Genomic DNA, 27,266 nt, shown 5'->3' with positions numbered 1-27,266 from the left:
TTTATCAAGGTGTCTATTTCTAATAAAATATGCAATTGTTGTGAAATGAAAAAAAAAGACACACTCTCTTTACTTATAAAGCATTTCAACAAGCTAAAGTGCTCTAGTGGTCTGGAGTGTACTTTGAGCACTTATATTCATGCAAAAAAAGTAGTACACAAGTAAAATTTGACTTGGGAGTAGACTGAAAAGAAGAGATTTTTAAATTGGAAATGTGTTCATTTCCCATTATATATTTCAGGACCAGGGACAGCAGATAAAGTATAGCGCATAAGCAGTGCTTACAGCTATTGCATTGACAGGTTTTCATGAGCAAGTAGTGTTATACAAATTCTGCTACATAAAGTTAATATATGTATGTGCTGATAAAATACTATTTAAATATAATACAGAGTGAAAGAGTCATCTTTTCCTCCTTAAACAATTCCACATTGCTTAACTAAAACACAACACATCAGGGGTAGGCAACCTTCTGCATTCCAGATCTTGAGGACTGCATCTCACCTGGTGCTTCACCAGCATTGTAAATGTTAGAGCAGTATGGGAGATCAGAAGGTTTTCCAACCCCACAAATTGGTAGCAGATGCATAGATGAAATTATATAGTAAATTTACATATTTCAATCTTTCTATGATTTGCTGTTATGCCTTCTGTCTAAGCAGCCACTCAGTGGCGGATCCAGAGACTGATATCAGTAGGGGCACTTTTAGATTATTTAAAGAAATAATCCATGCACAATAACCACTACAGCTCTGTGTAGTGGTTATGGTGCCAGGAGTGCCAGGACCCCCTCCCAGAGTAAGTAGTCAAAACATTTAAGAACAGTTTGACAGCTTACCTGGGGTCTGCTGGGATATGGGGCTGCAGTAGGGCATAGGAGCACCTGGGCAATGAGTGTATAGGGGCTGCATATGTGTGTGTGGTGCAATGTGTGTGTGGGGCAGTGTATATGTGTGTTGGGCAATGTGTGAATGTGTATGGTGTGTGTGGCGGTGTCAGGATTGGGACAGGGATCCAACACGCAGAGTACGAACAGGAGAGATGTACGTATACCAGACCTTAGAATGGCCGGACTAACGTAAGGAGAAAGCAAAGAATGGTCAGAGACAAGCCGAGGTCGAGGGAACGAGAGAACAGGTAAGCGAGAGACAAGCCGAGGTCAAAGGACACGATAGGTAAACAGGAACGATAGTACAAGTCGAGTCAAAACCAAATAGAACAATAGACATAAGAGCACTGAGGAACCAGACAAGCTAGAACCACGACAGGGCAATGAACCATTACACACATCCCTCTTTTATACCCTGGTTCTTTAATTGATGACTCCGCCCTTGCCGAGCCCTGATTCGTTGTTCCGAACTAGATTGACAGGTCGGGATGTGATTGCCGTCATGACGTCGGCTCCTGAGCGTCGTGTCATAAAAGGAAGCGGGGCTATCGCGGCCGGCGTGAGAATGACTATGAGAGCTGTGAGGATTGGATGAATCAGCCCCCCTGAGAGAACGGCCGTCGGGAAGTCTAACCTCCTCCGAGGTAGAGACTTCAGGTACCCTGACAGTACCCCCTCCCCCTCAGAAACGCCCACCGGGCGGAAGGAACCGGGGCGAGACGGAAAGCGAGCATGAAAAGCCCTGAGGAGGCGAGGAGCATGCACATCTTCCTGGACCACCCAAGACCTTTCCTCAGGACCATATCCTTTCCAGTCAACAAGATATTGCACCCTCCCCCGAGAAATCCGAGAATCGAGGATGGAATTGATCTCATACTCCTCCTGACCCTCAACCTGGACAGAACGAGGGGAAGACACAGTGGAGGAAAATCTGTTACACACCAAAGGCTTCAATAAAGAAACATGAAAGGAGTTCGGGATGCGTAAGGCAGGCGTAAGAGCCAGACGATATGCAACAGGATTTATACGAGACAGAACCCTGTAAGGGCCTATGTAACGAGGAGCAAATTTCATGGAAGGAACTTTCAAGCAGATGTTTCTGGTACTCAACCATACCCTATCACCCGGAGAGAAAACAGGAGCCACCCTTCTGCGTTTGTCAGCGTGTCGTTTGGACACCATGGAATTATGAATAAGGATTTGTCGAGTCTGATCCCACAACTTTCTCAGATTGGCAACAGGAATATCAACCGACGGTATCCCCTGGGAGGGGGAGGCCGACGGAAGAACGGAAGGATGAAAGCCATAATTCATGAAAAAGGGGCTAGAACGAGTAGAATCGCAAACACTGTTGTTGTGCGCAAACTCCACCCAAGGAATCAGACCGACCCAATCGTCCTGGTGTTCAGAAACAAAACAACGCAAGAACTGTTCAACCTTTTGTTTGGTTCGTTCGGCAGCCCCATTGGACTGGGGATGATAGGCAGAGGAAAAATTTAATTTGATACCAAGCTGAGAACAGAAGGATCTCCAAAACCGGGAAACAAATTGGGAACCTCTATCAGAAACGATTTCAGAAGGAATCCCATGTAAACGAAAAATCTCCCTCGCGAAAATCTCAGCCAATTCGGGAGAAGAGGGCAATTTGAGCAGAGGTACAAAATGAGCCATTTTGGTAAACCTGTCAATTACTGTGAGGATAACCGTATGTTTTTTAGAAACCGGTAAATCAACGATGAAGTTCATAGCCAGACAAGACCATGGTTTCTCAGGAATTTCTAGGGGGTGCAAAAGCCCACATGGAAGCGTATGAGGTTGTTTAGTCCTCATACAGACATCACATGCCCCGACGAATTCCTTAAGATCCTTACGTAACGAAGGCCACCAGAAATCTTTAGAAATCAGAGAACATGACTTGCGTATGCCAGGATGTCCGGCAAATTTACTGTTATGAAAACACTGCATAAGTTCCAGTTGGAGTTTAGGAGGAACGAAGTAACGGTCCCCCGGAATAGGTCCGGGTGCCAGATGTTGTAACTTCTTGATCTCATCCAGCAACGGAGAGTGAATCTTGATGCTAGTGCTGGCAATAATATTACGCTTGAGAACTATAGAAGAAAAAACCATATCAGGCATAGTAGAAGGTTCATGTTGGTGGGACAATGCATCGGCCTTAGAATTCTTAGAACCAGGTCTATAAGTGAGCACATAGTTGAAATGAGTAAGGAACAACGACCAACGAGCCTGCCTGGCAGACAATCGCTTGGCTTCCCCTATATATGACAAATTCTTGTAATCCGTCAAAATAGTAACCGGGTGTAAAGTCCCTTCCAACAAATGTCTCCACTCCTTTAAAGCCATAATTACCGCTAACAGTTCCCTGTCACCAATATCATACCTGCTCTCAGGCCCAGACAATTTCCTGGAAAAAAAACCACATGGATGCAGTGGTTTATTCAAACTTAACCTTTGGGACAGAATAGCGCCTACACCTGTCTCTGAGGCATCTACCTCGAGTAAGAAAGGCAAAGATGTGTCTGGGTGAACTAATATCGGTGCTGAGGCAAACTGTTCCTTGAGAGTACTGAAAGCAACAAGCGCCTCCGGAGACCATGTCTTAGTATCAGCACCCTGTTTAGTCATGTTGGTAATAGGAGCAATAATAGACGAGTACCCCTTAATGAAGCGCCTATAGTAATTCGAGAATCCGATAAACCTCTGAATGGCCTTGAGTCCCTTGGGCAATGGCCAATCCAAGATAGATTGGAGTTTAACAGGGTCCATCTTAAACCCCTCTCCAGAAATAACGTAACCAAGAAAGTTTACCTGAGATTGATCAAAGCTACACATCTCCAATTTGCAGTACAACCCATGCTGTAGGAGTTTATGCAATACCCTTCTGACTTGTTTGTGATGAATCTCAGGCTCTTTAGAGTGTATTAGTATATCATCCAAATAAACTATAACACATTCATGTTGAAATTCCCTAAGGACCTCATTAATCAAGTCCTGGAATACAGCAGGGGCATTGCAAAGCCCTGAGGGCATTACCGTGTACTCATAGTGACCATACCGGGTATTGAAAGCCGTTTTCCATTCATCACCCTGCTGAATTCTCACCAAGTTATAAGCACCCCTCAGATCTAACTTGGTAAAAATCTTAGAACCTTTCAGGCGATCAAATAGCTCAGTAATTAGGGGAATCGGATAAGCATTTCTGATTGTTATCTTGTTCAAGCCCCGATAATCAATGCAAGGCTGTAGTGTGCCGTCTTTTTTATCTACAAAAAAGAAACCGTCTCCGGCTGGAGAAGAGGATCTCCTAATAAAGCCTTTGTCTAGATTCTCCTGAATGTACTCCTCTAAGACTAAGTTCTCCTTAGTGGATAGAGGATATACATTGCCCCTCGGAGGCATAGTACCAGGTAGGAGATTAATCTTACAATCAAAGGACCTGTGTGGGGGTAAAGTATCAGCCTTCCTCTTATCAAAGACTGCCTTTAAATCCTGGTACTGGGAAGGTATCTGTAAATCTGTGGGCTTGTTAGAGTTACTAGGTGTGTCCACTACGCACAACGGTGAGACTTTCTGTACACAACCTTTCTGGCAACCCTGACCCCAAGAGAATATTTCACCTTGTTCCCAATCAATAGTAGGGTTATGCTTTTTAAGCCAGGGATACCCCAAAACTATAGGAACTGAAGGGGATGAGATAAGCATGAGAGAAATCTCTTCCTCGTGTAAAATACCAATGGTTAACTTAACTGGTATAGTTTCACGAGAAATAACAGGATCTGATAAAGGTCTACCATCTATGTCCTCAACGGCCAAGGGAGTCTCCTTTAGCTGAGATGGGATAGAGTGGTTCATGACAGAGGTTTGATCAATAAAGCTTTCAGCTGCTCCGGAATCTATTAATGCCATAGCTTTAAGTACTCCCTTTTCCCAAGTTAAAGAAACCTGTAATAGTAGCCTATGATCCCTGTAATCATATGTAGAGGACAAAATAGAAACACCCAAGGCCTGTCCTCTGGAGAAACTTAGGTGCGAGCGTTTCCCGGACGGTTAGGGCAATTTAGGCGTAGGTGACCTCCTACTCCACAATACATACACCGACCCTCCCTTCTCCTATATTGTCTTTCATTCTCTGAAAGGCGAGTGTTACCAATCTGCATAGGTTCTGGGAGAGCTAGCATAGTAGATTCAGAATTCTGAAATGCGGGAGTTAGTCTTAAGGAAGGTCTATAACCATTATCACAAGTGTTCTGTCTCATGCGTTCATCTATACGAGAAATAAATGAAATTAATTCCTCTAAATTTTCAGGAAGATCCCTTGTGGCAACCTCGTCTAAGATCGCATCTGATAATCCGTTCATAAATACGTCCATATAGGCTTGTTCATTCCACTTGACCTCTGCCGCCAAGGATCTGAACTCTAGCGCATAATCCACAAGGGTTAGACTATGCTGTCTAAGACGTAATAGTAATCTAGCTGCACTGGCCTTTCTCCCTGGGGGATCAAAAGTCCTCCTAAAAGTAGTAATAAACGCATTATAGTTATAGACTACTGGATTATCATTTTCCCACAGAGGGTTAGCCCATCTAAGAGCTTTGTCAATGAGTAGCGAGATTATGAATCCAACCTTCGCCCTGTCAGTAGGGTAGGCGCGGGGTTGTAATTCAAAATTAATTCCTATCTGGTTTAGGAAACCTCGACAGGTATCCGGAGAACCGCCATACCGCAAAGGGGAAGTAACACGGGAAGAAGTTCCCACTGTGGCTACCTCTAGGCCTGTGTTAGCAAGAGAGATGGATGGAGTACGCATCTCCTCTGCTTGATTACTCGGATGGGATAGTAATGCTTGTAGCGCTAGGGCCATTTGGTCCATTCTATGGTCCATGGCTTCAAACCTCGAGTCAGGAGAACCAAGCTGAGCGTTTGTACCTGCAGGATCCAAGGCCCTGTCGTAATGTCAGGATCGGGACAGGGATCCAACACGCAGAGTACGAACAGGAGAGATGTACGTATACCGGACCTTAGAATGGCCGGACTAACGTAAGGAGAAAGCAAAGGATGGTCAGAGACAAGCCGAGGTCGAGGGAACGAGAGAACAGGTAAGCGAGAGACAAGCCGAGGTCAAAGGACACGAGAGGTAAACAGGAACGATAGTACAAGCCGAGTCAAAACCAAATAGAACAATAGACATAAGAGCACTGAGGAACCAGACAAGCTAGAACCACGACAGGGCAATGAACCATTACACACATCCCTCTTTTATACCCTGGTTCTTTAATTGATGACTCCGCCCTTGCCGAGCCCTGATTCGTTGTTCCGAACTAGATTGACAGGTCGGGATGTGATTGCCGTCATGACGTCGGCTCCTGAGCGTCGTGTCATAAAAGGAAGCGGGGCTATCGCGGCCGGCGTGAGAATGACTATGAGAGCTGTGAGGATTGGATGAATCAGCCCCCCTGAGAGAACGGCCGTCGGGAAGTCTAACCTCCTCCGAGGTAGAGACTTCAGGTACCCTGACAGGGGGGCAGTGTGTGTATGGGGGCAGTTTGTGTGGGGGCATTGTATGTGTATGGGGGCTGGGAATGTGCGTGTGGCAATGCGTGTGTGTGTGGGGCAGTGTGTGTATGGGTGGGCAGTATTTATGTGTGGGGCAGTATGTGTGTGGGGGCAGTGTGTGTATGGGGGCAGTGTGTGTGTGTGTGTGGGGACAGTGTATGTGTGTGTGGGGACAGTGTGTGTATGGGGGCAGTGTATGTGTGGGGGGGCATTGTGTGTATAGGGGCAGTGTATGTGTGTAGTGTATGTGTGTGTGGGGCAGTGTATGTGTGTGGGGCAGTGTATGTGGGGGCAGTGTATGTGGGGGGCAGTGTATGTGTGTGTGTAGCAGTGTGTGTATGGGGGGCAGTGTGTGTATGGGGGGCAGTTTGTGTATGGGGCAGTGTGTGTATGGGGCAGTGTATGTGTGTGTGGAGGCAGTGTATGTGTTTGAGGGGGCAATGTATGTGGGGACAATGTGTGTGTATGGGGGGCAGTGTGTGTGTGTATGGGGGGCAGTGTGTGAATGTGTGGTGAGGAGGGTAGGGGAGCTTTTTTATAAAAAAATTTTTTTTTAGAAAAACAAATACATGACCCCCTCCCTTCTTAACTTTACTGAGGGAGGAGGGGGACATTTCTTGATCCCTGGTGGTTCGGTGGGGAATCCCTGGTGGTCCCAGTGGTGAGAGTGAACTCTAGCCCGAAGCTCCAGGGCTAGAGTTCACTTTTGTGATATTTGGAGTGCCATGGTAACCGCGGCAACGCTCGCGAGAGTAGGACCCGAAGGAGCTGAGGGCTGAGCTCCCAGGTACTCTCTCACTCCCTCCCCTGCCGGCTGCGAGCACGGTGCCTGCGGACCAGGGAAGAAGATCTCTGAGTGACCAGGCCATTTTTCAATTTTCTTACCGTTAAGGACCATGGCTGTTTTTACATTTCTGTGGTGTTCATATTAAATGCACCCACACTTATTATATATCATTTTGTTCAGGAGAAACAGAGTTTTGATTTCATATCAAATATTTATACATAAAACATAATTTAATATGCAAAAATATTTTTTTAGTTCTGCATAGCATTTTAATAGTGAATGTCATAATACTGTTAGCTGTTACTGCAATAAAGTAAGCTTGCCGGCCAGACACCACTGAGGATACTTATCCTTTTTATTCGTAGCACACCAGTGCAATCACAAGCAACCCACTAGTCCTAGTGTTTTAGGTACCCTCTTCCTTAAATTTGTCTATTTTTTGCAAATGCTAGGCTGATGTTTTAATCATTTCTCCAGTGTTCTTATATATACAAATGAGGCAGCTTGATCTCTTATCTCTACTTATGCATTTATACATGCCTTTCTATTTTACTGCGCAATCTACCTCAATAAAATAAATCACAGTGACAAAAAATATACAGCAAGTCAGGGGAACACCTACAATATAAGCCTAGAACATTCTACCTGCAATAAGCTCTTCCACAAGTCATGTAGTCTTTTTACAGCATGTGTGAGAAGATGACAGGTGAGTAAGCTGCTGTTCCTAGTAACATGATGGAAAAGGCGACAGGAACATTCACAAGAAAGGGGAAGGTGATTCCATCACGTGAGCATTGTCTGATAGCTGAAGGCTACCTAAAGATTGCTGTCATCCATGTTCATCACTTTATGGCCAGTCTACTCATCTTACAGCTGGTATTGCCAGCCAGATCATACAATACACCCACTTCATCTCTACCTGGTTCAAAAAAAATGTCAAGGATAGTTACTAAAGTGAGAATTCAAAATAAAATTTAAATTTAAGGCCAGATCAGCTGAACGGAAAGCACAGCTGACTTAGAGGAATTTTCAAGTTAGGATATTTTAAATTTGAAATTAATTTTAAATTCTCACGTTATTAATTAACCCGGTGAATTTAACCCTGTGAATGTTCTCCAGTAGTCACCACATTTACCTAATCTCATTGCAATAAAAAAAAAAATCCCACACCTTAAAAATGAGAGGAATGGGTGATTCACAGCATGAATACCTCTGCCGCAACTTCATAATACTATTTTGTTGACAGGGATGAGAATCTCAAAGAAATGTTACTAGCATCTTATTAAATTCATACCACAAATAGTGCAAGCTGTTCTGGGAGTTCTACTGAGTAGTAGAAAGGCGCACATCAGAGTTCAGTTTACATAGATGTCCATCAATTGCAAATTCCTAAAAATATTTCTTAGAATGGACAATGCTGTTTTCGTATAAAAATATCTTACTGAAAGGTATATTTATACGTCTCTATATTTATTGCTGGAGGCTTTCTATGAAAGCAAAATAACAGCATTATCAATAATGCAACATTTATTCTGCATAAGGCATAGGCAAAAAAAAACATTTCAGTCTTGGACCTTTATCAAGATTAAACAAGGGTTCAAATGATGACATTTGACGTATGTGCATGCATTCTCCATTTTTTAAGCTCTATTCTGCGTGATCCCAACATTATTTACTGATAGACAGGTAGATAGAAAGAGGTAGACAGGCAGGCAAGCAGACAGAAAGGTGGACAGACTGTCAAAAAGACAGGCAAGATAGTAAGAAAGATAATTAATGACCCCACAGAGACACATTGACAAATTACAAAATAATAAACCTTAGCAAGCACGTCCATGCTAGAATGTAAATATCTGAATATATACACATGTGCATCTTGTATAATGTGCATACACTTAGAATTTGTTTAGATTAGGCAAAATGAGCTATGCAGAATTCAAAAGATATAAATCCTGTCTGGTTTATGTTCAAGGAACTCAAGGTGTTTTTATTTAGAAAGATTAATATGTATCACTATGATGATAAGGGTAAAGCTTCCCAAATGCCTGAAGATATATCTCGCACCTAAGTATGGCTTAATGATTAGCTAGGACAACAAATTACACAGTGCTCTAAGTAAAGGAACATGAAAAGTACGCATTCACAAACTGCAAAATGGACTCAAAAATGATATTCACACTCACAGGATATAAACTGGCTACATCATTACAGTTTCCATAGCAGCAAGGAGGCATGATTAGACAAAGATGTGGACGATTTCAGTCAAAAGGTTATTAGGCCATTAATAAGGGTTCCTGACTGCCCCCTTATGATATATTTTGATCAACCAACCTAATCGAACAAGTATAATCGTTCATGTCTTTATTGAGTATTAACCATTCACAAGGGAAAGTAAGTGAACACTTGGATTTAATATCTAGTTGATCCTCTTTTGGCAGCGGTAACCTCAATCATGCATTTCCATGTGGCTGATAATTAGACCTGCACAACGTTTCTTTTTTTTTTATGATTATTGTCTTGCTGCATCACACCACTTTTACTGATCTTTAGCTGGCACACAGCCACTCTGATATTATCCTGTAGGATATCTTGATTAACTTGGGAATTAATTTTTCCTTTGATGATTACAAGTGGTCCAGGCTCAAATCATGATGCTCCCTCCACCTTGCTTAACATTGGGATGATGTTTTCATGTGGTTCCCTTTTTATGCCATACTCAGTGCTGTGTGTTCTTCCCAAATAACTCAATCTTAGTTTCATCAGTCCACAAAACATTTTCTTTGTAGCATTGTGTAGTGTGAAAGTAATATTTGGCATACATCAGAAGTGCAGTAATGTTTTTTTTTCTTTTTGGAAAGCAGTGGCTTTCTTATTGGTGTCCTTCCATGGACCATGGTTGTTCATGGTTGTTCAATGGTTTCCATATAATAGTTCCGATGATTTCTTCAAGTCTTTAAGTGTAACTCTTGGGTTCTTTTTTAACTGAGAATTGTGAATTGTGTAGCATGCCATTCTAAGGAGAGTAGCCACTATGCTAAATTATCTTCATTTAGACAATTTGTCTACAGTCGACAGACGAATAACTAAGCTCTTGGAGATGACTTTGACACTAGGTTTGCCAATTTGAAATCATTAGCCCAGGCTTTACAAACTTTATCCAACTTATACTGTGAATATTTGAATGATATAATCAATATGTGCAAGAACAAAAACTATTTTTTTTAGTAGTTACAGGAACACTATAGTCATTACAACACTTTAGCTTAATGAATCAGTTTTGGTGCGTAGATAATGCCCTTGCAGTCTCACTGCTCAATTCTCTGCCGTTTAGGAGTTAAATCACATTGTTTATGCAGCCCTAAGTATACCTCCCTGAATGTGACTTATGCAGTCTTTCTAAAAAAACTTCCTGTAAAGAGTCTTCTAATGTTTACACTTACGTTATTGCTAAATATGTTTAATTTAGAATTTCTTATCTCCTGCTATGTTAATAGCTTGGTTGAACATGCAGGATCCTCCTGTGTATGATTAAAGAGCAGGACATAAAAAACTATTAAAGTAAGTTACATCTGATTGAAAATTAAACCATTTTGCAATGCAGGCTGTTGCAGTCACAGCCAGGGGATGTGTGGTTAGGGCTGCATCAACAGAAACAAAAAAGATTAAACTCATAAGATGTAGTGACTTGAAACTTTAGAGGCATGATCTACACAATAAAACTGCTTCATTAAGCTAAAGTTGTTTTGTTGACTATAGTGTCCCTTTAAAACCAATTGTATTTGTTGATTACTATAACTTAGTTGGCTATCAAGCCAGATTTTAAGACAATTTTATGCATAAATGCAGTAATTTCTAAAGGGATCAATTTTTTTCTTGCAGATACTTGCATTTCATCCATTATCAACCGACATTGCTCTGACCTTGGGGCTACTACATTAATTCAAAGAAATACTCTTTAATTAGACTTTAGAAAATAAAATGTTAGCCAATCTTACAGCAAGAAAAAAATTATAATTACATCCATGCCTAATATTAAAAAACATGAATGCCTATCATAGACACTTGTTATCGAGGGATTTTACCAACATCAGCATTAGATTTTTGACATGGGTGATTGAATATTAATCAATTAGCATCTAAAACGAGGATGTCTAAAGGGTAAATTATCAGATATCATAGAACAACAGCTCTTATGATGCTTTTCCAGATTAAAGCATCATAGGAGAATTTGTTCTTTAACAGCCAGCTGGGAATCTCCAGTTTTTCTATAATGTATTTACTTATTTATTTTCAAAAACACAAAAGCATAAGTAGTATGAGAAATTAGAAATAATAAAATGTGAATAAGGCTAGAGATATTATGTATCAATGTAACACTTAAATACACCCAGTTCTTTTATTACCCCCTTCCCCCCTTATGTTACATCATCCACATATAGCATATCAACTATTGGGGTGACAGGATAGCAACATGGAGAAGTCGAATAGGAAACAGATCCACGGTACGACAAAGGCGACAGGGGGCTCCATCCCCAGATTCAATGCTGATGTACGAGGGGAGCAAACATAGACAACCCATTGCAAAAATGAGCTAGTGACAGCACTATACCTTTACTGTTGAAAATAGTATACTGTGGTAATAATAGTCTAACAACATAAGTACATGTTAATGGAAGAAATCATATCTCAAGCTATATTTCGTGTATTGAAATGTACTGTAAATCGAAATGCACATGTAACATCAACTGCATAATTTTACCTTATGGATTGTGTAACATTAACTCTGCTAACCTGTCTCCGATGTATCTCCAATGTACATAATGTGTGCTATATCATATGTATTATCGATAAAAAACCCAATAAACTATTTTACAAAAAAAAAAAAAAAAATGTAAATGAAAATTGTACCCTATCTTGTTAATGTTAGCGTAGTGAGCATAGGACAAACCATTATGCTCTTTCTAGTGGAAAAAATCCTTATTTGCCAAGTTTTTAATTTCTATTCAGACACTCCAACTTAAGCCTTGCTTAAAAATGGAATATTCCATGGCAAAAACTAGAAAAAGGACACATGACAGCAGCAATGTGTTCTATATGATCTTCTGTTTTATTTGTGGTTTTCCTGTTCTCGTGACCTTTCCAGTCTATCCAATTGACTCTGCTTTTGACTTCAGGGCTGAGGAGTTTTCACAAACAGAGACAACTTTATACATTTGGCTCTTTGCTGTCACTATCCATCACATCATGCTGAACTTTAACGCCATCATTTTAGAACTTTGGTTGCCATAAATGCAGACAAGCTTTGCTTTTGTGTGTGTTCCTATATTTAGCAAGTACATTGCCTTCATCTGTAAGAACATTTCCCTGGGTCATTTAAAAAAAAAAAAATGTATGAAATCTTTGGTGCTCAGAGGTATAGACAATCTGATATAGTTTTCTCTAACCTTTCAATAATAAACACTTATCATAAAAAAGTGGTTAATGAACTTTTGAAATGATATTCACAGGAAAATGTATACAGTCTATTTACATAGGAGATCCTCCAATTCAGATCTATGGAACGTCGAAAAGAGTCATCCTCTAAAATCCACCTTTTCATTTTAATTTAAGTTTGTTCGACTGACTGTAGGTTAGTTCAAGACATCTGCTTTAAGCCACTCATGCTAACCCTATTTATTAATATCTGGGTATTGGATGAAAATTGACAGTTTACGTCAGCAATGCAGATTTGATCCAACATTGAATGCCCTCTGGATACTAACTGGATGTTATGTTATACTCCTTGACAGACTATTAAATTGTTGACTACTGAAGAGGCAAAAAAAAACTGAAAAATATTTGTAATATATGTTAGTAACTTTTTTTTTTGCTCTTTACTGTACCTTAAACATTAAATCCCAAGGAGAAACATTCTCTTTATGAATGAAGAAAATTATGTTTAATCACAGTTCTAAATGCTTGAATGTGTTAAAATTATAAAAGTGAGTCAATACGTGCTAGCATGTGTTACATAGTTATTATGTGTTCTTAAAGTCATTAAGTGATAAAAGCTGAAAATTATATATTTTCAGTAAATTATAGAAATAATGAGTGCAAGAAAAATGTAAGTTAACTTATTACCTGTTACTGTGAATGAAAAATTGCAATTTCACCATTATACAGATCATTGTCATGTGGAAAAAAACAGTTTTCCTCCATTAATTCACAATAACAGGTAGAATAGACATACAGATAGAAGTAAATGAAATATAAAGAATGTGAAATGTATATAAACATCACAATAAAAAAAGAAAAAGATCCTACGCTAAGGTTTAAAATATGTCTTTTGAAATTCCCTGGGGTGTCTACATTAAGAAATGGTAGGCCTTTGTGGGGTAGTTTGAATTAAAAACCTGCTAAGATGTTCTAAAATTGCACATGGACCCAGCGTCAAAATTCAAATACTGGAAGAAACTGATATAGCTTGATCTCCAATGTGCCCCTTCAACATCCACATATCCCTGAAAAAGGTACACATGGGGGTATAGCTGAGAAACATTTTAGGTGTTATACTGCCGTAGCACACATAAGGATTGCAAAATATACAGTAACATCTCCAAGTGTGTGTCAAAAAGGCAGAACAAATGCTAATTGCTACTAGACTTGGTACAAACTAGCAAAAAAATTATCCTACACGAAGGTTTAAAATATGCCTTTTGAAATACCCTGGGGTGTCTACTTTTACAAATGGTAGGCCTTTGTGGGTTTTTTTTAACAGTCAAACTGCTATAATACCCCAATTTGAAACATAGGACCATCAAATCCGTCTCTCAAAATTCTACTGTAAATACTGAAATGGACAGGTCTCCTATATGGCGCTGTAGCTTCACAAAATAGTGCCAAAGACATTAATCAGAGGCATTGTTTTACTCAGAAGACTTAGCTGAGCATAATGTCTGAGCTTTGATCATAGTGGCACATATCAAATATACAAAATGTCTACTTTTACAAATGGTAGGCACTGTATGGTAGCTTCACGAAATAGTGCCAAAGACATACAATGGGGGTATCGTTGTACTCAGCAGATGTAGCTGAACACAAAATAAAGTGTAGATGAATAGCACACACCAACATTACAAAATACACATGAGAAGATCTTTGTTATAAGTTTGTGTGTCAAAAAACAAATAACAAAACAATTTACTCCAATATTTAGCAGATATTGGCAGTGAAATGGCTATGTAAAAAGAGTCAAATTAACCTTAGGTAAATAGCCTGTGATGTCTACTTTATATAAATATATACTTTTGTGTGGCAATTTTGTTTTCTTTTATGGCTTAAGCTTAAAAGACAAACATACCAAATTCTAAAATCGATCCTTTTACTCCTTGTGTTTGTTGACCTGTAACTAACAACAGTATTTTTCCTTTTTTTTGCATTTGTTTTGTATTTTTGTTATAATAAATGAGTATTTATATATGTATATGTTACATCAAATGAAAGCCCTTTTTGTCCTGTAATAAAAACAGTATAGAATATGTGTTGCTGCAATAAATTAGTAAAATGCAAATTGCAGTTGAACACAAACAGCAAAAAATGCATTTTTACTGCAATTACTTGTGTTATTAAGTGCAGGACAAGCTTTTGAAGCTGTGTCATTAAGGGGTTAATCACAGGTCTTCTGAGAGATCTTTTTTTATGAGGCATGATTCACATCATCATCTATTTTGTCTATTACCTATTGGTGAACAGATACTCCACAATTAATTAAAGGTACTTACCTAGAGCAACAGTACATTTATTCTGATGGAACTGAGTTCCCAAACAGAGATTTTATCAAGCATGTATAATGAGGATGTATTTACACTTCAATACATACGTAGAGGCTATATTGGTTTCATATGCTCAAACAGATGCACAAGAAAATCCAATCAATATATTACATTCCACTTTTTGAAAGAAGTCTGCTAAAGTACTAAAAGGCACAGGTGGGAGTAATCAATGCTGCATACCTTGATAGGAACACGTGTATTTGTAGACTTTTAAGCATGTTATATACAAGTGTGTATGTATTGTCGCACAGGAACACTTTCTCTCACCATGAGTATCGACATTTTCTCTGTCAAGCAGGCTTGACACAGCCAGTATAGCTATTAGCACTATTTTATAAAATTCAAACATTGGATGTATACACTTACCTAAATACTCATTCAATACGAAGAAGAAAAAAAAGGAATCAAAATGCAAAAAAGTTACTTGTAGTAATTGAACATACAGGAACCTATATCATACTGGTTATACTTACATATGTACTTACCTGAGATGAGGGGGTGAAAAAGTAGCCATATAGACAGATGGACTACTGCAGGTCTGTATTTCAACAGCCTAAACTGCTTAAACTATATGCTTCCTTAAAGGGAAACTCCAGTGCCAGGAAAACAATTGGTTTTCCTGGCACTAGAGGGTCCCTCTCCCTCCAACCCCTCAATCCCCGGTTACTGAAGGGGTGAAAACCCCTTCAGTCACTTACCTCAGGCAGCGACATGTCCCACGTCGCTGCCTGCTCCTCCCCCGCCGCTCCACCTTCTTCCTCCGTCGGCCGGTGGGCGAGACTGATCCCGCCCACCGGCCGAGGAGTCCCAATGCGCATGCGCAGCAATGCCGCGCATGCGCAGCAATGCCGCGCATGCGCATTGGCGCACCCCATAGGAAAGCATTGAAAATGAATTTCAATGCTTCCCTATGGGGAATAGAGTGACGATGGAGGTCCTCACACAACTTGAGGACGTCCAGCAACGCTCTAGCACAGATAATTTGTGCTAGGGACCAGGAAGTTCCCTCTAGTGGCTGTCTAGTAGACAGCCACTAGGGGAGGACTTAACCCTGCAAGGTAATTATTGCAGTTTATAAAAAAACTGCAATAATTACACTTGCAGGGTTAAGGGTAGTGGGAGTTGGCACCCAGACCACTCCAATGGGCAGAAGTGGTCTGGGTGCCTGGAGTGTCCCTTTAAGCACTCCATATCCCAGTTGTCACCATCACTGGGGGAAGGTGTTATATCAGACCCTGCACATAATGTTATAAATAAAAGTGGCACGCAACTTATGACTAAGCGTTGTTTACTAGGTCTTCCGGAAAAGTGGCTGGACCTTGGCTTGGACTTATACATCAAACTGACAAATGTATCACTTCAAGGAGAGAGGTTAGGTCAGACATCTGGTCACTGAAAGGAGTACACCCATTAAGGCAACATGTATGCTGGATCTTCAGGGAACTATGTTAAGCATAAAATAAAAATCCAAACCTGCTAAACTAGGCTACTTCCTAACTGCTGTGAAAGACACAAATAAAGACTGCTTGATGGGGAGGGCATGGTGTTGAGATATAAACCTTTGGTACTATCAATGGTGTCCATGTCCATGGTACAATAAAGTTGTCGTCCATCCTATACCTCTGTTGAGTTTTGGAGCTGTAATTCTCTAAACACATGTGAACTGTTGTTCCTCCATTACTGTGTTAATTTGCCTGGTTAACCTAGCATTAGTATACAGATTGTAAAACGCAGATCAATTTATACCAATTTTTTTGGTTCTATTCCATGTCCTTTCCTGTGTGAGGAGGAGTTAACCAATATGTTAATGCTGTTGCATGTTTGATAAGGAAAATTTGATGAAGAATCCAGATTTAAAAACTTTGTGTGTATTATTTAAAAAACTGTTTAGAACCTTTTATAGAATATGTTGTACATACTTTATGGATATTTTTGTACTAGTAAAGATCTTTTTGATAGCTGAGGTGTGCTAGAGTCCTAGTAAGGTAACAGGAATGTACAATTTATCACCCATCATTTATAGTTTGTTATTCTACTTACTATATCCTCACTGTGGTGTGGTCTTGTTATTGTCTTTATAACCCTAATTATGACAGAAACAACATCTATAATTTGAAGAAATCAACAAGTGGTGTATTACCTCCCCAATCATGCCATTCCATACACCTTCAATCTTCTTGCCATGCTTTCCATTAGTCACTAGATAGAGATCGTAGGTAAATCCAATGGTTTTTGCAAGACGCTTAAGAATATCAATGCAGAAACCCTTACAACATTGCTTGACAAAAATGATAGGGTCAGTCAAGTGGCTGCAAGAGACAAAGAGAAAAAAAAATATTTTTTATTAATAGTTTGCCCAATCTAGCACTTGTAACAAGCTTCATTAAAGTACAATCCAAGGGCTTCACAATGTATGTGCTCAGTTGTAAAATTTATTGGTGCTTAGAGGATGCAACAAAAAATAAATGCAACGTTTCTGCCTACTCGGCCTTAGACCTTAGTCAGGCCGACAAGGCTAAAACTTTGCATTTATTTTTTTGTTGTTTTTTGAGCACCAATACATTTGACAACTGAGTACCCACATTGTGAAGCCTGTTGTTTGTACTTTGATTTTACAGTGGGGAACCGCATATCCCTCTTACAGTCACAGTGCTGGTGAACCAATTCTAGTTATTACCTAGGGCAGGGGTTCCCAACTCCGTCCTCAAGTACCCTCTACCAAGCCAGGATTTAGGGATTACCCTGTTGTGTCTAAAGTGTTTTTGTTTTTCTTCTAAAAACACCTAAGACACAATTGGGTTATTCTTAAATCCTGGACTGTTAGGGGGTACTTGAGGATTGGGTTAGGAACTACTGACCTAGAGTACCACACCACCCTATTTATGATACAGGCTTAATAAAAAATTATACCAAATCAGATATAATGAAAATCATTTGTTCAGGTCACAGTGGAAATAAATAAATCATTTGAGTATTAAAAATATATACATTGTTAACTTGCCAAGTCTACAACATTACCAAACTGAGACAGAACCCATGAATTGCTTCATTTTTCCTGGACAATGTGTATCTACATGGGGTATCACTGTATTACCTTTAGCTGCCTCTGTACAAAATTGCTGCTTTGACATGGTAAATTGCTACTTCAGCTGCCTATCACTTTGAGATGCCTTACAGAAAAATTAGAAAATTCATAAAATAAAATTTGGCATGTATAGACAAGAAAATGTCTGAAAAGATTTACATCCTGTATGGACACAGATAGAAGGGTTTTATTTTGCTTTTCTTTTCTCTCCAAGTAAATGCTTTATATATCAGTTTGGTGATGTAGTAGATTTGATACACACACTATATGGGGAAATGATCAATTTTCATTTTGTTAACCTACAATTAGGAGCCACTTCTAATCAATTAGCTATTACTGTAGCAAATCCTTGGCTAATACTGTAGACAATGTAATTAATCTCAATGTATTAGACACATTGAGGCCATACCCAGGCATTATATATATATATATGTATTTTTTATTTTTTTTCCAAATCATATCTCTCAGTACATTATTTTAAAATGTTTAATACATATTTTTTTAGTTTACATTTGTGTTTTTATTCTGGCTCTTTATGGAAAAAGTAACCTTTGCCAGCAGACCCAGGTAAGTTTTCATACCATAAGCATATGGTTTGACTACTTACATTAGGTAGTGCCAGGGCATTCCTAGCAGCATAGCCACTACAGATTAAAGGTTCACTATAGTCACCAGAACAACAACAGCTTGTTGTATTTAGATACCAGAAAGTTGGAGTGCGCTAGCAACTGCACTGGAGTCAGGGTCTTCTCTGAGTACTCTGAAAAAATATATACAGTATATAGTGCAGACTATCTGTATATACAGGGTATACAAGATTAAAAGTATATATGGGGATCAACTCACATGGACCAGAGCCCTATCACCCCTGGCTCTGGGTTTGAATTGCTCCAATGGAGAGGGATGCCTCTTCATTGGAGCAAAACAGGATACTCTTCTGGATCAGATGTAATATCTAGGCAGTATAAACACATAGAGAGGCAGGAGCCCAAATTGAATAGTATCAAACACAGTATTTATTTAAACAAAAGGTTAAAAACTCTTACTTGAAGTAGTGGGTTTGCCAGCAATAAACCCACAACTAGATAAGCAGGAATTTACACACAAAAACGATACAGCTTAGACACTTCCTGGTTCCGGCTGCGTTCCGGTCACGTGACCGCTTGGACCGCCTCTCTCTGATGTCAAACGTACAGATAGTCTGCACTATATACTGTATATATTTTTTCAGAGTATTCAGAGAAGACCCTGACTCCAGTGCAGTTGCTAGCGCACTCAAACTTTCTGGTATCTATTGCTAATTTGTGTCACTGTGTGTCACTTGGGGGTAGTGCAGCAGCACTGCAGATATTCTTAAGCGCTTTGACTCCATCTGGTTTTTCAGCTTGTTGTATTTGTTATGGTGAGTAGAATCATTCCCCTCAAGCTTTTGCAGTAACCACTGTCTTTTCAGAGAAAATGCAGTGTTTACATTACAGCCTAGTGATAACTCCACTGGTCACTCCTCAGATTTCTGCTAGAGGTGCTTCCTGGGGTAGTGCTGCACAGTACTGCCATACACTGTCTCCACCTGCATGCAGACACTGAACTTTACTCATAGAGATGCATATATTCAATTCCTCTCTATGAGGAGATGTGAGTGGCCACGCCTGTGTCTGGCTTGTGCTGGCACTGCCCCTGATCTGCCTCCTTGACAGTCTCAGCCAATCCTATGGGGAAGCTCAGAGAATCACTGCTAATTATGTCAGCCAAGCAGACAGATCAGGGGCTGAGCCAGCAGCAGCAGACTGCAATACAGGTAAGATTTTGCTATATTTAGCGGGGTAAGGTGGGGCCACGGAGCTAGAATATGGTTTTAACACCGTAGGGTCAGGAATACATGTTTGTGTCCCTGACCCTATAGTGTTCCTTAAGTAATACCAGATTCCTCCTTGAATCAGTTGAGAATGGACCATTTTATTTACACAATGACCTGAATAGCAATTTTCCTATAGACCTCAATAGAGGAATTGCTATTCAGTAAGCAGAGTAAACCCTTATTCTAAAAAATAATCCAGCCCAATGTTAGTTTTATGTCAGTATACATTCAATCTATGCATTATGGTAGCTTTCTCCTCATCCATGATTATCCTTACAATGGATTGTAGATGCAATTACCATACTTCCAAATGATGTTCACAAAAGCCAACATACATCTGGAGGCATTATTTATTTATTTATTTATTTATTTATTAAAAATTCTTAAGAAACGCAGTCTTATTACCCATAGGGTCTCGATGTGCATACCAGCAATAAAACAGACACAACAATATCCAGCAAACAACAGCATTATAATCACATGCATTTGAACCAGCTTAAAAGTTTCATGTCATCCCATACGCCTGAGCAAATAAAACTGTTTTTAAGCTCCGGCGAAACTTCAGTAGATCATTCTCAAGTCTTAATGTCAGAGGCAGGGAGTTCCAAAATTGCGCTCCCTGAACACTTTTTCTTTTTAAAATTTGGAATCTTCAATAAGGCTAAATCAGCCGATCTCAAGGATCGACTGGGAGTATAGCGTGTGAATTTATCCTTCAGATAGTCTGGTCCCATACCATGGACTGCCTTATATACCAAACAACCATTTTTAAACAGAACCCGTTCACGAACGGGCAACCAGTGCAAGGCTCTTAATGATGGAGTGATATGGTCATTACGGGCCACACCCGTAAGTAGCCTTGCAGCTGCGTTCTGTATCAACTGTAGCTTGTGTATGATGTTCTGAGGCAGTCCAATGTACAGAGCATTGCAGTAGTCCAATCGGCTACTGATGATGGCGTTGACCACCGAGATTTGATCGGAGGGGGCAATGAATCTGAAAATAGACCTCAGAAGCTTCAGGTGGTAGTGGCAAGAGCTTACCACCTGATTAATCTGAGGCTTCAGTGTCAACCTGGAATCGAGAATGACTCCCAGATCTCTGACCTTAGTGGCAGGACTCGGAGATGGAGAAAACGAGTCCGGCCATGAGGGAAAGATACTATTCACCTCCTGGTTACTGAAGATGATGCATTCAGTTTTGGAGCCATTAAGTTTTAAATAATTGGCTCCCATCCACGACTGGATATCCTGTAGGCATGAAGAAAGATTGATTTGATCCTCCTTTTTCTTGGCCAGGCGAAAGTACAACTGGGTATCGTCGGCATAGATATGATAGGGAAGCATGTGGCGGCGGATGATATGGGTCAGTGGCCTCATATAGATGTTAAACAGGATTGGAGATAAAGCCGAACCCTGGGGGACTCCACACGTCAGGGAGATGTTAGAGGAGTAAAATGTCCCCAATTTTACCCTTTGAACCCTGTCGTGGAGAAACGAGGTCACCCAAGCTAGCGCCCTGTCATCCACACCAGCCACAGTAAGTAGCCTCTCTGTCAATCTATCATGATCGATGGTATCGAAGGCCGCCGATAAATCCAGGAGTACCAGGGCAATTTCCTCCCCTCTGTCCAAAGCCCACAGGAGATCGTCGTGGACTTTAACCAGGGCAGTTTCTGTCCCTCTACCAGGTCGAAATCCCGATTGGAAGTCATCCAGAATGTGATTAGATTCCAGGTGAGGCTGAATTTGCCATACCGCCGCTCTCTCGATGATCTTGGCCAAAAAAGGCAAGGTGGAAATAGGTCGATTGTTGCTCAACTCGGAGCGTGGCACAGTTAGAGTCTTCAGCAGAGGGATAACCACAGCCTGCTTCAGAATGCCAGGAACAACTCCGGTGGCAAATGACATACTAACAATGTCTGCAATATAGGGGGCCAAAGCATCAGCGGCATCCTTCACCAGCTGAGCAGTGCAGGGATCCAGCGATGAGGACGATGCCCTGAGAGACTTGAGGATGAACAGAATCTCAGATGAACTAACGGGTTTAAAATTCGAGAACATCGAGCCATCATAGGGTGTAAAAGTTTCTGCATCAGGTTCCAACACTATGTTGCTCCTGATTAGATCAATTTTTTGTTTAAAAAAGTGAGAAAGGGATTCACAAAACTTTTGAGATGTTTCTTCTTGAGGAAGCGAACAGTTAGGATTTGCTAGGAGGTTTGTTGTGCGAAAAAGCTCTGCCGCTGAGTTTTTCGCTTTTGTAATCTTATCTGTGAAATATTGTTTTTTCGTATTTTTAATACTAGATTTATATAATTTTAAAGATTTTAAATATTCCAATTTAAGGTCGGTATTGTAATCTTTTCTCCACCGTTTTTCAGCTGCTCGACATCGCCATTTCATCTCCCTGGTTGCCTGATTAAACCAGGGAGGGTTTTTATCTGCTTGTCTTACTAGACAAGTTTTTTTCAAGGGGGCTAGAAGTTCTATTGATTCTACGATCACTGAATTAAACAGTAAGATTTTCTCTTCTACTGTGTGGGAATCATGAAATTTAATAGGGTCCATTTTGCTGGAAAAGGTTGTGCTAAGAAGAGGTCCGGTGACTTTGGAAATGTCTCGAACCCATGAGCATATATTATTTCTTTTTGGGATGTGGGGGATTTTCTTCATTTCAACACCTACTGCCTCAAACTTGATCAAATTATGATCACTCCAGGCCGTGGGTTGAGGAGTGGCAGTCGAGGAAATCAACCCATTGTGGAAAATCCAATCTAGTGTATGTCCGGTTCTATGTGTAGGGCCGGATACTGCTTGGTTATACCCTATGGTTTTAGCGTAGAGTATTAAACTCTGGGCATGAGAGTCCATAGGAGAATCAGCCCATAAGTTAAAGTCTCCCAAAATGATGGAGGAGGTAAACTTAAGACTTATAGTAGTTAGCAGTTCAGATATCTCCTCCATAAAGACGGGGGTACTAGTATTAGGCGGATGATAAATAAGAGTTAGGCCTACCGTTTCCCTCTCAGTGCGCTGCCATAGGAGAGAGAGATATTCAAATGTGGTGGGGGATGTCACCTCCATCTCAATTTCACTGATTTTAAGGTGTTCTTTAAAAATAATCGCAATCCCCCCGCCTCTTCTTGTGGCCCGATTACACATAAGTATGTGATATCCAGGGGGGGCCAGTTCATCAAGACAAGGTGGGGTTGAGGGAGAAAACCATGTTTCTGTTAAAAACAAAAAATCAAGGTTGTTATCCTTAATTACAATATTGATGGCCTCAGCGTTCTTAATTGCTGAGCGAGCATTCAATAGAGCACCCTTAAAAGACGGGCCATGATTACTCTTTAGAGTATTATTAGTCTTGCTAAGGTTGCTAGCCAAATTAAGAATAGTTTTAATCTGGGAGCTTCCATAGTGAGATAATATTTTATTTTTCTTTAATTTGAGGGCAGTACGAATATCTATTGGGCCATTAGTATTTAAAGCCTTCAAATCAGAGGCAGAGTAATTCAAGTTACTCATGATGCTACAAGGTTTCATCAACTGAGGCACAATCTGCAGATTATATATAACAATAACAGATAACGACCAGGTTTACCAATTGTCAAAAATATGCGATCTTAACTTTTAGCAAAAAATGGTCAATAGCCAACAATGCGTAGAGTAACACTTACAGTTGAAGACAGGCTAAAGTTACCAAAATAAAATAAAATAAAAATAACAGCATTAAAAAATAAAATAAATAGATAAGCAATAAGAAAATAAAAATGGGGGGATAATTAATAAAAACAAGTAAGAGGTAATTAAATTGTCGTTGGTCCGCCCGTCAAGCCCGTCCGGGGCACGGACGGGCACAGACGGGCTTCCCTCTGGCGCGCCTCCAGCACCCCTTATTTTTGTGTGGGAATCTACATTGAACCAATTGAGATATAATTTGCAATCTTTCAACACTACGCAGATAGGATCAAAATAAAGGCTAGAATAATGAAAATGTTAATTTGTGATTTACCAAAATGTTGCAAGAATCCTTTTGCTGTGACGTGCCACAATGTCACATTTCCACGACAGCTGCACTTTGAACTCAATAGAATACAAACTGCAGATATGTTCTGCCAAGATCCAATAAAAATTGCCACATACTTGCATTCGATGAATGCTAAAGCTGGTAACTATTGGAAAAAGTGTAATTTTTCTAGCTCAGCTCAATGACTTTGGGGAGAACACAAATGGCTCCTTTATGCAATGATTGTACAACAAAAACTGAAAAAGCCACATGACAGTGATTCGAATTCCTTGATTACTGTAATGGTGTAATTGTAATTGAGGATGCTATGACATGATACGTGACTTTTCTATGTCAATATTCCTATATATCATAGTATGAATCATCATCTTGCTAGGAGCATACATGGAAACAGTTAAACAATTGTTTTTTTTTTGTTATTTTGCAGCCTGGTATGCAGTGGGAAATACATGCAACACTGCTCTAAACTGCTGAATGATTTTCATCTGACGTGTTGCCTGTTTTAGAATCAAGAATACGTTTTATTAAAGTTACAGTTTAATTCTGTATCTCCAATATTTTATCATGGATTCACAAGTTCTACCTTTGATTGAAAAAAAAAAAATCATGGAAAATTAATTCTAGGTATTTTTCTTGTAAAGCCAAGCAGGAAGCTTATTTGCATTTATTTTTAAAATGCACTTTTATATAGTACATTTAGCTAAACCCTAGCATAGAAATATCATCATTGTGTCAAATGCCTGATTGAATGCTATGCTGGTTACATGAACATGGTTGTTTTCATGATCTCCCCAATATTCAATATTAAAAAAACACATTCAGGTGACAGATGTTCTTGAAAAAAGAATATTTGTTTTTTTTTTACTATTTATTTAAGAGTATATTGGATATTGTTGGATTTCTTTTATTGTACACTAAAAACACTAAACATTAAAAACAGGATGCAATATTATATATTTTTATAAACATTCCTTTCTATCATATCTTGGGTGCTTAATTAAGAAAAATGCAAACTTGCATTGCCTCTGATGGCCATTCACAGATACAGAAGAGCATTAGTCTGGCTTTTACTAAATGCCTCTCTAACCTCCTAATACTTTCGGGAATCAGAGACGTAGCAGCGGGTAAAGCAATGATGCCCACTTTTTTAGAAATGGGTAACATGCAGCTTTCCTGACAGTCTCTACATCATTCCAGTATTTCCCCTCTAGTCCAGTCAATATGAGGGTTATGCTTGGTCAGCCAAGGGAACCGTAATACGATGGGACAAGAAGGGGAAGCGATTATCTGGAAAGTAATGTCTTCCTTATGCAAAGCTCCTATCGTAATGCGAATAGGCAAGGTCTCATGGGTAATAAGAGGTTGAGATAGGAGTCTCCCATCAATAGCCTCAACCGCTAGAGGTGATGATCTCTCCTTGACTGGTATGGTGTGTTTTTTAACAAAATACAAATCAATAAAGTTACCAGCCGCACCTGAGTCAACCAGGGCTTTTCATGAAAAGCCCTCCTCATTGCAAAAGGTGGAAATATCAAGGAGAAATCTTCTTTGGGAATTACTAGAGGACGTATCCATTACACCTAAGACCTGTCCCCTTAAGGTTCTTAGGTGCAGAAGTTTTCAGGATGTATAGGACAAGCATCTCTCTTTCTTGCCACACTATAAGCACAGACCCTCTCTTCTCCTATACTGTTTCTCTGCCCCAGACAGTCCTGTAACCCCTAACTGCATAGGTTCAGGTTCAGACAGCGTCGAGAGGTCAGGGACAACAGGTTTGGAGTATCAAGTTGCTAGTAACATAGTCAAATGTTTCGTTCTGTTTCTAGTAATTTCCCTGGTCCTGAGTCTGCATCACATAGGTAACAAAGTAGTTTAACCCCTTAGGTAGGTCTTTGGCAGCAATTTCATCAAGTATAACTTTGGATAATCCTTTTTTAAAAGCAGCGATTAATCCATTGTTAGTCCAGTCTACCTCAGATGCCAAGTTACTAAATTCTATGGCATAATACGAGATAGACCGGTTCCCTTGTTTGATATGCATTAGGGCAGTGGAGGCGTCTTCCTCTCTGCCTAATGGTTCAAACGTTAGTTTGAATTCTGCCAGGAATTCATGGTAACAATGAGCGATATTTTACTGTAAGGACAGTAAATGCCATTAACCACATTTTTATGTGCGATGAATACGTGACACACTGTTGACGAGATGACCCTTCTGTACCCCCAACTATATATTGTGACCCACACAGTCACAATGTTGTATTTCTTTAAAAATCACAGTGCTTTTATTAATAGGTATGGTCAATGAATCTATTTAAATAAAACAAACAAAAAGAAAAGCCTTGCTCTTTAGAGAACTAACTTACATTTGCAACTAACTGGGCGGCTTACCTACTGCCAACAAAACAAATCATTTTTTTCTCAGTATTTTCTCAGATTCTATTGGAGAGAAATGCAGTCTTACTCACTACTTGTGTTCTCTCTCTCTCCGGATCCTTGACAGGGACATTTAGTAGCAGCCTTTTGCTGCTATTACCTAACAGGTGAGAAACTACCTAGGTGATCCAAAACTCAAAGACTGGATTCCTCACCTGCTGTGCTGTACATTAACTGACGAGTGGGTCACTGACCCTCCCACCTCTCCAAATGTTCAACAAATTCTATAGCTCTGTAAAAAAGTTGGACAAACAGACATGTATTTGCAACAAGATGGGCTGGTCACACAGGGACAGAGGGTGTTGAGGGCCGTGCTCAAAGGAGATTACATTCTAGAGATACTATATATATATATATAATTTTAAATACATTTAGAAAAAATGCTAATCACCTCTTATTCCTGCATCTATTGGTTGTCACAAATTATTTGTTTCATTTATCTACCTACTCCACAGAATTTTTGAATATTAGGGTATTTAAAAATTAAATGTAAAAAAGAATAATAATTATAGGGTATGCTGCACAGCACTCAAAAAGAAAAATGAAAGCTTTAACCCCTTAAGGACCAAACTTCTGGAATAAAAGGGAATCATGACATGTCACACATGTCATGTGTCCTTAAGGGGTTAATCAATATTTTCCAACTTTTTTATTAAATTAACATATAGTAAGTAGGTTTTAATCTCCTTGTTTTTATGAAAATGTATTGTAGTGATTCAAGTAAATCATTGATTTCATCCAGGATTTAAAGTGAATTGGGAACGGTCAAGATTGATAGCTGAGTTGGAAAAATAGTTAT

The 27,266-nt window shown here is 39.8% G+C and overlaps 1 protein-coding gene across 1 annotated transcript in view; it reads right to left on the bottom strand.

The window, feature by feature from the left end:
* Positions 1-27,266, bottom strand: part of GRIN2D (glutamate ionotropic receptor NMDA type subunit 2D) — a 420,255-nt gene that overhangs the window by 253,224 nt on the left and 139,765 nt on the right. The window contains exon 5 of the mRNA XM_063436111.1: positions 17,200-17,368. Coding sequence (XP_063292181.1) covers positions 17,200-17,368 — 169 coding nt within the window. The remainder of the gene's footprint in view (positions 1-17,199; positions 17,369-27,266) is intronic.

The sequence above is a fragment of the Pelobates fuscus genome, chromosome 11 (genome assembly GCF_036172605.1).
Source record: "Pelobates fuscus isolate aPelFus1 chromosome 11, aPelFus1.pri, whole genome shotgun sequence".
NCBI lineage: Eukaryota > Metazoa > Chordata > Amphibia > Anura > Pelobatidae > Pelobates > Pelobates fuscus.
This window is presented reverse-complemented; position numbering and strand designations above follow the sequence as displayed.